General features: G+C 38.9%; 1 protein-coding gene across 2 annotated transcripts in view; it reads left to right on the forward strand.

The window, feature by feature from the left end:
* The window catches only part of CSMD2 (CUB and Sushi multiple domains 2), a 1,007,626-nt gene that overhangs the window by 580,373 nt on the left and 413,915 nt on the right, over window positions 1-13,338 (forward strand). The window contains exons 7-9 of one of the 2 annotated variants that reach the window (XM_072610105.1): window positions 3,145-3,222; window positions 10,046-10,133; window positions 10,943-11,067. In XM_072610105.1, coding sequence (XP_072466206.1) covers window positions 3,145-3,222; window positions 10,046-10,133; window positions 10,943-11,067 — 291 coding nt within the window. The remainder of the gene's footprint in view (window positions 1-3,144; window positions 3,223-10,045; window positions 10,134-10,942; window positions 11,068-13,338) is intronic. The other variant, XM_072610106.1, reaches the window with a different exon arrangement.

Consider the following 13,338-nt stretch of genomic DNA (forward strand, 5'->3'; position numbering starts at 1 on the left):
TTTCCATCCTCACCTCTGCCTGTTTCATTTTTGGTAGCAAAACAATTCCATTTACTGCATGAATTCTCTTCTTCTGGGAGCACTTTAGTACCCTGCCTTTCATCTGGGTAGTTGTAAGCAGATGATTCCATGTCATGTCCTAAGAAAAACAAAGTACATTTTGGGAGAAGGTTGTGGTTTTGATTCATTGTTCTGGACAAGATCTTAATATTTGCTTTCCTTTTTCTGCCTTCATGTGAAAAATTTCTCTTGCCTGTGGTGGATACTTGACTAAGGACAGTGTACCTGGTGTTAGATACCTTGAAATTCTCCCCTGTGGACTGGGTTGTCCCTGTCAAAGTTTTGTTGGCTTTTGAATTTCACCTATCCTCAAGTTTAATCCTTAATCAGGAACCGTATTTTTCTGTTCATAGTAGTTCAACTCTGCTTGAATTGTTTTTCACTAATGCCCTCTATTTGATAATGTGTCTATTTCGGTGTTCACTGAGAATTTTACTACTGGATACATATGGCAAGTAATACACATTTTCAAGGGGATTTGAATGCATATCAAGGAGAAATAGCTACGTGTGGATATAACTAGATTTTATCATATATTCAGTTAAGATGAACAGAGCTTGCTGAGAAGTAAACCTATGGGGAGTTTTATGATTCAGGCACCAAATTATTCACAAAGTCTGTATTTGTCCCCCCCAAATAGATATCTTATTAGTTGTGTGTGTGTGTGTGTGTGTGTGTGTGTGTGATTGTTGCTTCAGTTGTAGATCAGATCTGAGCCTAGCCATACCTAGTAAAAGCCCAATTTTTCTGTTGTGGTTCTTGCTTGCCCCAAGGCAGGAAAATGTAGGTCCTTCTATTACAGGCAAGCAATTGAGCCTAACTGGTAGCTGCACTTTTTTGTCAGTGTTGATAAAATTGTCCTAATCTACCATTTCAAAAGTCCTAGACAAATGTGATTACTTAAACTACCAAGACCCATTCTGCAAAGGTAAAATAGACAAAGGGCATGTTTCAGCTGAGCTGGTAGAACTTCTAGAGAGCAAAAGAAATTCAGAAACAAGGATTAAGACTTAGGATTCTCAACTACCACTGGGTTTTGCTTCAAATTATTCCTTATGATTCCTCAGATTATTCCTCCATGTATGCTTGGTATGACTAGTTACTCTAAAAAATTGCTTAACCAGTTCTAACCTATCTCCTTACCTCTAGTCTAATATCTCCAACTACCTATTGGACAGCTCAAACTGGACATCTAATAGACATTTCAAATTCAACATGACCCAAACTGAATTCATTATCTTTTCCCTCAAACCCTCTGTCTTCCAAAAGTCCTTGATACCATACTGGGTATCATCATTTTACCATACATGGAGGCTAACAATTTAGGTGTTAATCCTTGACTCTGCATTCTCTCTCACCTTCCATATCCAATATCTTGCCAAGTCTTATCTTATCAATTCTATCTTCATAGTATCTCTTGTATGTACTCACCTCTGACACTGCCACCACCTTGTTATAAACCCTGATCACTTGACACTTAGATTACTGCAAAAGCCTTTTGGTTGGTCTCTGCCTCAAGTCTCTCTTCACTGCAGTTAATTCTCCACTTAGCTGTCAAAGTGATCTTCCTAAAGTTCAGGTTTGACCATATCATGCTTTTATTCAATAAAGTCTAATGATCCCTCTTACCTCCATGATCAGATATAAAATCCTCTGGATTTTTTAAGTTTTTGCTACCCAGCCCCCTCTTACCTTAACAGTCTCTTTACACCTTACGTTCTTTTTCTTCCACCTGCTAACATACTATGTAATCAAGTGACACTGACTAACTTTCTTGCTGTTTAAACAATCCATTTCTTGACTTAGTGAATTTTCACTGGCTGTTCCCTATGCCTGCATTTCTCTCCTTACTATCTCAGTGCACTGGTTTCCCTGACTTCCTTCAAGTCCTTTTTAAAATTTTACCTTCTACACCAGCCTTTCCTGGTTCCCATTAATGCTATTGCCTATCTTCCTGTAATTACCTCCAATGTATCTTGTATATAGCTCGCTTGTATGTGGTTATTTGTGTGTTATCTTCTCTTTTAGATTATAAGCTCCTTTAGAGCAGGGACTGTCTTTTGCCTTTCATTTGATTTTGTATCCCAGGTGCTTAGCATAATGCCTGGCCCATAGGACGTACTTAATAGATGCTTGTTGCTGTTATATTCTAGCTACCCTTATGATGTATAATTGCTGTCTCCTGCCAGGCAGAAATCCCTGGGATCGCTGTTTACCTTGTGCTAGCATTTCTTGTACTTTTCTTTTATTCCCCTCTATTTTTTAATGCTTGGTGATTATAATGAATCATTACATGTTCCCAGCTCCTCTCTTAGAAGTAGCTTGGGGGTCAAACTTGTCAATTTTTTATTTCATCCCAGTCCCTCAAAGTTCACCTGCCTTAACTCCCTCCTATTTACCTAAAACTTAGATTGAAGGACCTGAGAAATAGTTCATTCTGAGTGATGGTGTGAGGGGAATGGAAGCCTGGAAACAACCCTAAACAGAGATTTGACATTGTAATTGGGGAACTGTTGGGAGAAGGGGTAGATTATTCACTTTGGCTTCAGATCATCACTAAATGGTTTCCTGGTGGTTAAAGTCAGCTACCCCTGGGCAATGTGCATAGTAAGCTACATCAAATTTATATTAATAGCTGAAATTGATAAAGTGTTTTAAGGTTTACAAAGCCTATCATATGTATTTGTTCATTTGAGCTTCAGTCCAGCTCTAAATGTATTATCACTGCTATTAGTCCCGTTTTAGAGATGAGGAAATTGAGGTTCAGAAAGGTTCAGTGATTCGCCAGTAGTCATACAACTGTTAACTGTTGAGATAGATTTGATTCCAGGACTGTTTTGATTCCAAGTCTAACAGTCTTACCAGGACCCTATGCTAAATACTTAATTTCATTCATAGACCTTGCCCTTACTCAGCTGCTTGTTATGGAGATTATAAGACACCCCAGAGCCAAATATGGAGGCTAACGTAAAATTCTTGTTTTATAAGTGAATTTTCTAAGTGTCTCAGCACTGTTCTAGATTCTCAACCACTCCCAGGCTGGCATTAAGCTAAACTATTCTTTCTTTCTTCTACGTTCTCTAGTCAAGAAGCAAATTGAGCTGAAATCTCGGGGAGTGAAACTGATGCCCAGCAAAGATAATAACCAGAAGACGTCTGTCTGTAAGTTCTCTAGGCTCTTGATCTAAGAGCTGCTGGTGTTTTTGATTCTAGATATTGGTCTTCCTGGAGCCATGGTGCTCTCTTTTGTTTTTTGGTGGAATGTTAAGATGCCCTTTTAAAATTTTTCTGCATTATTGCATCACCTTTTATTCTGTGCTCTATTCACAAACATACTAACTTTTGGAGATGGCACCGGGAGGGAGTGAGGGAAGAGGGGCCTGGGTATTTATATCTTGGTATAGTTTGCCCTTTCCTTGACTAATCCCTCACTTTTCCCTTCTTCCTTTCTCCTCCTTATGCTTGGTTTTCCACTCTTACCTTCCTTTTATCTGTTATATTTTCTCTTTCCTCTTCTTTTTCTCTATCTCTGCACTTCTATCCATTCTCAGTTTCAGCCCAGCAGCTGTTAATGTTGTTTTTTGCCTTTTCCTTCCTCTTCTCTTCTCTTTTTCCTTTCCTTTCCTTTCCTTTCCTTTCCTTTCCTTTCCTTTCCTTTCCTTTCCTTTCCTTTCCTTTCCTTTCCTTTCCTTTCCTTTCCTTTCCTTTCCTTTCCTTTCCTTTCCTTTCTTCTCCTCTCCTCTCCTTTCATTTCTTCTCCTCTCCTCTCCTTTCATTTCTTTTCCTTTCCTTTCCTCTTTCCTAAATTTTTTTATCACTTATATTTTAAAATCAACTAAGTTTTCCTGATGCCTTCTCACCTTCTCCTAGTAATCCTTTATAGTAGTTGGAATCCTCAGCATGGTAAATACGGTTCCCTCAAAACTTTGTGACCCCTGCATGCCCACATGATGCCATTCCAAACTTGGCAGTTCTTTTCTTCCCCACCTCCATCTCTCCCATACCTCCCCAGAGTAGGATAGGACAGGGATGATTGGTTTATCTCGTTTAATACCAACTGGCTGTGAGGGGGCAGCATTGTATCCTCATCCGAACCATAAACTTCATGCCTTTCACTTTCCATTTAGCATATTGGGCCACGAAGCCCATTATCTGCCTAGGGGAGAAGGTTTCCATGTAGGCTGTGTGCCAAGTATCCAATGTGTCACTCTCCAATCCCATTCTTGGTCAAGAGAGAGGTCTGGAGGGAATTTTAGAGCTTGTTCTAGAGCTCTCCCCTGTGCTCCTCATCTACAACCCTTGTGTTTGGGCAAGGCATGACAGAGAGCACCTGGATAGTTTGGAGGGAAGAAGGGATGTTGGGTGATGCTGTTTGTATGCCTCAGTTAGACTGTTCTTTGTGCTCAGTGTGGTATGAGAACTTAGGCATCACCATTGGTTGGTGCTAGCTTTATATAGGTGAGAAAGGAAAGGATCCCAGCACTGAAGAGTGGCCTGGAGGATCGTTTAAAAAAACAAAACCAAAATAGGATATCTGAGCAAATTTGTCAGAGAAAGAGCAAAGAGAGATAATTGGACACACACATTTCAGCCTGTATTCTGGGAAGGGCTGTGATACTGATTTCCAGGTCTCAAAGGAGAAAACAACTTTTCTTTGAAAAGTTGAGCTGATATTATGTTTGGAACTTTTTATCTTATTTTCTTCTTGATTCTCTGTAGACAACAACAAATTTATCTTTCTTCTTTATTTTCCTCTCCTTCACTTTTCCCCTGTCTCTCTCTTTTCTGTCTGTGTTCTCTATCCCCCTTCCTTTCCCCTCAATAGTTCTTCCTTCTCCTCTCCCTTCCTGATCTTCTCCTCCCTCTTCCCTTTCTTCTCCTGCCTTTTATTTTTTCTTTCCCCCTTTTCTTCATCCCTTTTCTCCTTTTAGCTTCTCCTTTCTTTCTCTTGGCTGCTTCTTTCTCTTCCTTTTCCTTCCTTATACTTTGCTCTTTTATTCTTTGCCTCTTTAGCACTTTACCATTTATTTTCCTTTGCCTCTCTTCTGTCTGTCACTTCCTTCCTTCCTCTTCTCTCTTCCCTCTCCCTGCTCTTCCTTCTTGTTCTCTGTTTCCTTCTTTCCTTTTTCCCACCCCCACTATTTTCTTTTCATAGCTTCATCTCTCTTTTTCTCTCTTAATTCTCCTTTTCCCTTTCCTGTTGCTCTTTCTTCAACAGTCCTCTCTCCTCTTTTCCTTTTCTTTTACTCTCACCTACTCACATGAGTGTCTGGAGAACACAGAAAAACCTGATACTCTTCAAAACAAAGTCTTTGTGCCTCATTATTTAGAAAACTAGGTACTCTTGGAGCAAGAGCTGGAGCCAGAAATTCATCCATCTGCTCACTCCTTTCCTGCCTTAAGACTTGATGACTACCTTTCTTACTACATTTAAAGCTGGACTGTTCCAAGCTTGAAGCAAAGTTGAACAAAGAAATCTGTGCTTTCCTAAAGACTCTAATGATGCTCTATAGCAGCACTTAATTCAATTAAAATTTATTTAGCGCCTACTATGTTCAGGGTACTGTCAGATTCTGAGAGAAATACAAATTTAGATGAGATATAATTCTTGCCAATAAAGGAACTCATAAACCCAAGTCTGGAAGCACTGGGGTGGCAGCCAAGTGAAAAAGGTTGTGGATTGGAAATTGGGAAACCTGAATTCTTTGCCTAGTTTAATTGTGTTTGTGTGAACTTGGGAAAATATCTTTGTCTCTCTAGGTTTTAGTTCCCTATGTGTAAATTGTTCTAGCCCTTTGTACCTCATTAGGTTCTGCTGGTTCAGTGAATAATTAATATAAAATACTTTGGAAGAGTGAAAAACTCTCTGCTAATCCGAGGGGTGGTTTTTTTGAAAAAAATATCTTGAACTCTCTTGGAAAGGAATAAGCCTCCTGTTCAGTAGATTATTTCTCTTGATTATATTCTAGAGAGACCATTCCCCTACTCTAGCCCTTGAAACCTTTTACTGGAAAACAAATTGTTTATTTGTAGCCCATCCAGAGCATTTTCCTCAGGAGAAGAGTGACCTGTTTTGACAGTCCTCTGTCCTTCCTCATCTCCCTTAGGCAATATCTGCCTCACAGATTCTGTGGTTTGCAAATACATGTCTTGTAATGAGGAAAAATAGACTTTGGGTTCTTTCATCTCTGCAGGCTGTGAGTGCTGCTAACCAGATTTTCCTCCTTTCTTCTAATTTGGAAGAGTAATTCCTTATAGTCAAAATTTGACAGTGATGAAACACCCTGCTCAATGTAATAGTGCATTGACTGGGGAACTGTAGTAAGGTGCCTTTATTTTTGTTTTGGGGAGGATAGGATGAAGCTCCACCTTTTCCTTCAGTCTTTCAATAGTCAGTAAATTACAAAGCAAACAATGAAGTCACAGTTGGGGGATTCTAAATAGTATAGGGAAGCTGCAATTGACAGAAAAGGGAAAGAAAACTCTATCTGTAATTTAGAGTGTAAATAGTTCATTAAGACTTAAGTTTCACTGCTTCCCTGGTAACCGGGATGAATTCGTTTTGGAATACAAAAGCCCTAACCCTAAATGAGCTTGTTGAATACTTCTATAGGAGAAGAGCTGGTGAGAAGCATCCAGCATCACAGAAAGGGTCTCTGATTCCACGCTGTTGTAGCTAAATTATATTTTTGCTTTAGTAATTAAAGGGGAAGACAGCTGCCTGCCATTTCGTCAACAGCTATCGTTCTGGTTAAACTGTACCATGACACTCTCCTTTTCCCCTTTACTCCATCCCTCCATGTCTGCTGCTGTGACAGGGGTCTGTTCTAGGCTATCTTCTTTCTTTTCTTGGTGAATAGCAGGACTTGGGAGAGCCAGAAAAAAGTTTCTGCACTGTTGGAGCTAGTTTGAAACCAGATCTTTCTAGAATTTAATCTGTTTTGACCTTACCCATTAAGGACTGAGATTTATAGCTATGATGGAGGACTTGGGTCTAAAAATGTTGCTGTAACTTGGGATTGTAGACAGCATTTCCTTATCTCCTGTTTCTCTATGGATTGGTATCAGATTGCCTTGTTGAGAGGAGGTTGAGGGGCTAAGACAGAAAAAAAGGGGCAGAATGGGAGGGGCCAGTTTTTTCTAGCATGCAGTGGGAAAATGACAATTTTTGCACATCATTAGGAGGTTTATGTATTTATCTCCTGTGTAGTATATTGTTATTTATGTATAAGGACAGCTAATACTGGAAAATGCCTACAATTCACACAGTTCTCAAAATGGGTCGTTTTTTCCCTCTTCCTTGCCCTTTTCTTCCCCTCCACTGTGACTGTAAATGACTTGATAACCTTAGTGACTTTGTCTGGAATACTTTCTTCTTCTGAACCTATAAGGGCTATAGGAGCTTGGAGTGCGAATGAGAACTTGATCTAGTGTATTACAAAGAGAGAGAGAGAGATGATTCATCTGAAGATGGCTAGGAAGAGTGGTTTCATTCAACTGGTCATGGGGAGAGGAAACTGTTTTGTACTGAGAGGGGCAGAAACATAGCCTTTCACTTTGGATCAATGGCATTAACTTATGCAAAAAAAAATAAAGATATAGGCCTTTTGTATTTTCTGCAGGACAAGGTGGTAGATAACAACCAGTTAGTCTACGTGCTTTTCACCAAAAAACAAAAACAAAAACAACCTTTGTTTGTGGGCTTAACAAATTCATTTGGTCCAGTTTTTCCAAGTTTTTCTGATCATTCAGATTCTTTCTTAACATGTCTGACCCGGACATTAAAATATTGTCTGTAGTTGTACTTCTCAAATTGCACCCTAGCTTTACATGATATGCATTAGCATTCCAGTCTCATGGTCTACACTGGCTCTTTAACTTCTTGTGGTCTGCACTTGTACTACAGCCTCAGATTGCCTGTATAGCATTCTGGCTTCAAATTATCCACCTTAGCACTTCAGTCTTGCCAACATAATATTACACTCAAGATTGTTACCCTTGATCTCCTTTCTCATTATACTTTTGCTAGCTGTCCAGCCTTTCACTGCACTAATAGGCTGTCTTTACATTACCTGTCATTACTCTCCAGCCTGTGTTTGGAGATAATGGCGTGATGCTAAAAGAGACCCTGCTTCAGCTCTGCATGCAGCTTGGACATTTAATAACACGCATATGTTTCTCACGTACTTCAGAAGAGAGGCATTTGCCTTTTAGCAGCTTTTCCATAGATCTCTTGGGAGTGAGACACCTTGTTCGTCTTTGTATTATTTATCATAGGAAGCTGTTTAAATGCTTAGTGCCAATCTGGACAGCTGTCTAGTGGACACTATATCATCCGGCTCCATGAATTTTTGTCTCTGTCCTCCCTCCTTCCCCTTCCCCACCTTCCTGAGATAGCAATGGCCCATGGCATTTTAGAAAGCTAGCTCTAGAGTGGTCTTGGCCTCTTTGCTATCTGCCCCTGCCATAAATATTCATAGAGGCCCAAGTCCTGCTTAATTCCACAGGAGCAGAGAGGAAGTTCTTTGAACTGACTCACATTTCTTGTCTGTAGATGTCCATCTCTAAATATCTGTCTCTTCTCTGATCTCCATACACTTTGAGAAAAATATCTCCTAGTGGGGCTGTGGGTTTCCTGAGACCCTTTGAGTACAGACTGTGGCCTCCAACCCCTCATTTTTAAAAGCTGCCATGAGTCTAGGTCAGTGCTGCTTTGTGTAGTGACAGATGGGGAACATGCTGATCCATATGGACTCTTCATTTTCTGCTCACCACAGAAAACAGGACAGGCTACCAGGAGATTAAACTGAGCTATATATTGAAATGATCCAGAAGAATTTACTGTCTGGAATAGCTTGGTGTAACTTGTCCACGTGCTACAAGCCAGTGGATTCCAAACTTTATTCTTTTTTCTTTTAAATGCTTAGCTGTAGATCTTGCCCCTCCTTCTATAAAAAAGGTTTTTGATATGGTTATGCATATTTTTAAAAGGGTTAAGCCATAGAATCCATCTATACATGCAACAGAGATGGTTGTTGGCATGAAATAAGTATGGTAGGGCATACTGGTGGCTGAGAGTGTGTTTTTGCCCTTTGCCTTTCTCCCTTAAGCTCTAGCTTCTGTGCTTAGATAGCCATTTTATCTTAACCTTGACTAGGCTATTGAAGAAAATGAAATCACAGTACATCTTTGTAGATGTTTGGGAAAGTTGTCACTTTGAGCAGAATTATTGTGGATGAGATTTTGGTAGAATGTGAAATGGAAGTTATCATGTTAAATCTCCCTTCATCCTTGTTAGAGTCATCCATGTTTACATTTTTACCTGTACCATTTAACAGCTGTGAAAGGTGCTGATTATTTTGTATTACTTAGTTAGATATGGCAGTGTGCAATATCTGGGATGGGAAACTTGTCAGGGGGAGATTTCCATATTTAAACTAATTAGCATTCTTTAGGATCTCAGGCTGCTATCTCTTACCTTCTTTATTATTTGTAATCATACATATTTATACTTTGTTTCATTTGATTTATGTGTCTGTTTGGGGGCTGAGGCTGATGGACTCTCCATCTGGGGATGGCAGGACTTGGGGATAGGCTACTATCCAAAGGCTTTGTAAGGGATGATTTTTATCTGTCCCTTAGTGTAAGGTGGAACCCTTTATCACTGATCCCTGTCATAGAATGAAGAAATGGGGTAGAAGAGCTATAGCATGTATCACCTGCCTCTGTCCTGATGAAATTGCCATATTTCAGTCTCAACTTCATTAGAGTTAAAAGAGATTTATTTGTGAAAGCTAAATCTCATATCTCTCCCTCATCACAAAATCTGCAAGTGCTACTCTCCCCAACCCCACCCTCTAACAATGCCTCCGCCTCCAAAGCAGCAGGTCTTTTCTGTTTCTACATCTATCCACACTGAACAATTGCCTGACTAGTGTTTGCCTATGATTTTCTATCTCTGTATGTACTGTTTTTTGCCTTGTAGTAACTCAGGTTGGTGTGTCCCAAGGACATAATATGTGTCCAGATCCTGGTATTCCAGAAAGGGGCAAAAGACTAGGCTCAGATTTTAGGTAAGTCACATTTGAATTCCTTCTTTTTGCATGTAGGATGTGTGGGAAATGTGGGGAACCAGGGGTTAGGTGTGGCTAGAGCAGATGCAAGAAATGATTATGCTATTGGATTCAGTGTTCCTGTCATTTATAATAACTAGAATTTCCTATATTTAGGCAGGAACAATGTTGCTGTTTTCAAGATGTTTATGGACTTGCATTTTGGGGAGATACTAAGGTCCCCCGTGATTGGTTTGCTCCTACACCTCAGTTCTTAATTCACTATATTGAACATATTTAGAAAGTAGAACACCATATTAAATGTGGGCTTCAGGTAGCTCTTCTTGCCAGTTTGTACTCGATTTGGAGACCTAGGAAGAGATTCCAGGCCAATGTGAGTCTAAAAAGGCCTGACCTGCTCTTTCCCCTTACCCCCAAAGTTTGCAACTCTCTAGTGAGTCTCCTTGAATCTTCAACCTTCGTATAAAATGCTTCATTTAAAATTGTGGCTGAATAACCCATTACTAGTAGCAGTAATCAATATTTAATCTTATTTTTCTGGCAATTGCTGTTTTGTTCAACAAGATGCTTTTTAACTTACCTCAACTAAAATATTCCCATGAAATCCATATAAAGGAATGGTCTATAGAGGTCTAAATGAAACAGAAACTTTAAGGACTATAGAGGAAAAAGTCTTTAGTTGCTCATGCTATTAGTTGTGAATTTTATTTAGGGGAAAAAGAAAGTGGCTGGGGAATCCGAAGACAGTGGGGAGTGGGCAGGACAGTTGGCCTGCAGAACAAATATCATGTCAACTTACTGTCTTTCAGATTAGGTTCAAGCATCCAATTTACTTGCAATGAGGGCTATGACCTACAAGGATCTAAAAGGATCACCTGTATGAAAGTGAGTGACATGTTTGCTGCCTGGAGTGATCACCGACCTGTCTGCAGAGGTGAGGAGGGTAGATCAGTAGGTGAGGGAAAAGTCAAAGGGGGTGGTGAAGTGGGGCCAGGTCTGATACTAAGAGTCAGACTTGAGAAGGCAGGTCACAAAATCTGGGCTCTTGCTCTAATTAAGCTCCTTATTCCCAGGGTGACATTGAGCACCGGACTTCAGTTTCTCTCTCTGCACAGTGGAGAGAGGCCAAACTGTCTGAAATCAGATAGGATTTTTGGGATCCAGGAGAATGGAGCATGAGAGTTACCCTCTAGTATGAGAATCATCATTCGTTTGTTTTCAGTTCTTCCTCTGAGAATTTACTCATTCTTATTTTACGTGAAAGGAGAAAGGATGGGGCTGCTTTTCAGTATTTGATGCCCTTCTGGAGTATTTAATGAGACAACCTGGAGGAAAAGACCACAGGTACTGTGCTTTCTCAAGACCATTGGCCTGAGAGTTTTCATCCTCAATTCAATTCAGCAGTACATAAGTACCTGAAAGATGCAAGGTACTGTATTTGTGATTGGCCACCGAAAGACTTCCCTCCCCTGAAGCAAAAACAAAAACTTAGTCCTTGTTTGCCCTCAAGGAGCTTAAATTTTCATTTATTCACTGTCAGCTAAGGGTAGTTTACTGAGGGTTTATGTATAGCATTATTGAGAAAAAAATTAATGAATTTTTGCTGAACTAAGCAATTTGGGGTCACTGAAAACAACGCACAGTTTGCCAAAAGTGATCATGTCTGATTAACTTTAAGCTTATCTTATTTAAATTTATTTTAAATAAATATTGAAGCCTATTTAAAAATTTTAAGCTTATTCACATGTAGCACCTGTTCAGAAAGCTATGTTTATATCTGTTAATTTATATGAAAACTTAATGGACAGACCACCTAACTTCATATTATTATCTAATCATTTAAAAATTTCATCTTCTATATTTTCTGTGCGGATGGTTGACATAATTCTTTTCAAATTACTATATATCTCTCTGAGAAGACTTCATAGTGTTCTGGGGCACAGTGGTTTGGGGGGATTTTTTTGATAGTGTAAGTGAATTGGAGTTTTTGAAAAATACTTGCTAGGTGCAGAAATTTTTTTTTTTTAACTCTGGGATGGACACCCAATCTGATATTGCCAGACACCTTAGGTAAACATGTATTCTCTGTTTTATGCTTCGTTTAAGATTGGTTAAAATGTCAGTACTCATCGTGGATCATGCAAAGAAGTTTCTCTACAGATACATCTAATTTACAAGCTTCTATAATTTTAACATGTGCATAACAGTATACCTTGTTTGAAGAGAGCCCTTAAAGCTTCATTTTGTTCTACTGAGGGATATAAATATAATATTGGGAAATAGTAGCCATAGTAGGATATTGTATTTTCTAGGCTCATATGACCATAGATTTAGAGCTGGAAGCAGCCTTTGATGGCATCATGTCCAACTCTTATCTTTTCCTCTGCCTTATGACCATGAACCCTGTTTGCTTCATTGTGACCTCTAAACCATACATTCTTCCAGCCCATCAACCCTCCATTGGTTATGTGCAGAGATATATATATATCCATGCATATGTATATATATATATATATATATATATATATATATATATTCACACACAGTTTATCAGCTCCCATGGGTTCAATTATCATCTCTCTGCTGATGATACAAAGTTCTGTATAATCAATTCTAATTAACTTCTTTCCTGAGCTTGTCTTGTACTACTAACTGCCTTTTAGATATCTTTAACTGGATGAACTCTAGACGTTATTATTCTCTTTTCCTCATGTGTATATATATATATATATATATATATATATATATATATATATATATATATATATATATATATATATATACACATACATACACATATATACATATACATATACACACACACATTTAATTTTTATTCTTCAGGAGTTTTCAGTCATGTGCAACTTTTTGTGATGCTGTTTTATGGAACAATACTGGAGTGGTTTGCCATTTCCTTTTCCAAGTCATTTTACAGATGAGGAAACTAAGACAAAAAGGTTAAGTGACTGCCCAGGGTTACACAGCTAGTAAGTGTCTGAGGCCAGATTTGAACTCACAGAGAAGAGGCTTTCTGATTTCAAACTGAACGTTCTATCCACTGTACCACCTAGCTGTCTATCACATATAAATACAAAATATAAATAAACACATGTGTATAGCTACATATATCCATGGAGATGAACACATACATATATACATACATATCTATATCTATATATTATATATGTATATGGGGAGAAAGAGG

Source organism: Notamacropus eugenii, chromosome 5 (assembly GCF_028372415.1).
Source record: "Notamacropus eugenii isolate mMacEug1 chromosome 5, mMacEug1.pri_v2, whole genome shotgun sequence".
Classification (NCBI taxonomy): domain Eukaryota; kingdom Metazoa; phylum Chordata; class Mammalia; order Diprotodontia; family Macropodidae; genus Notamacropus; species Notamacropus eugenii.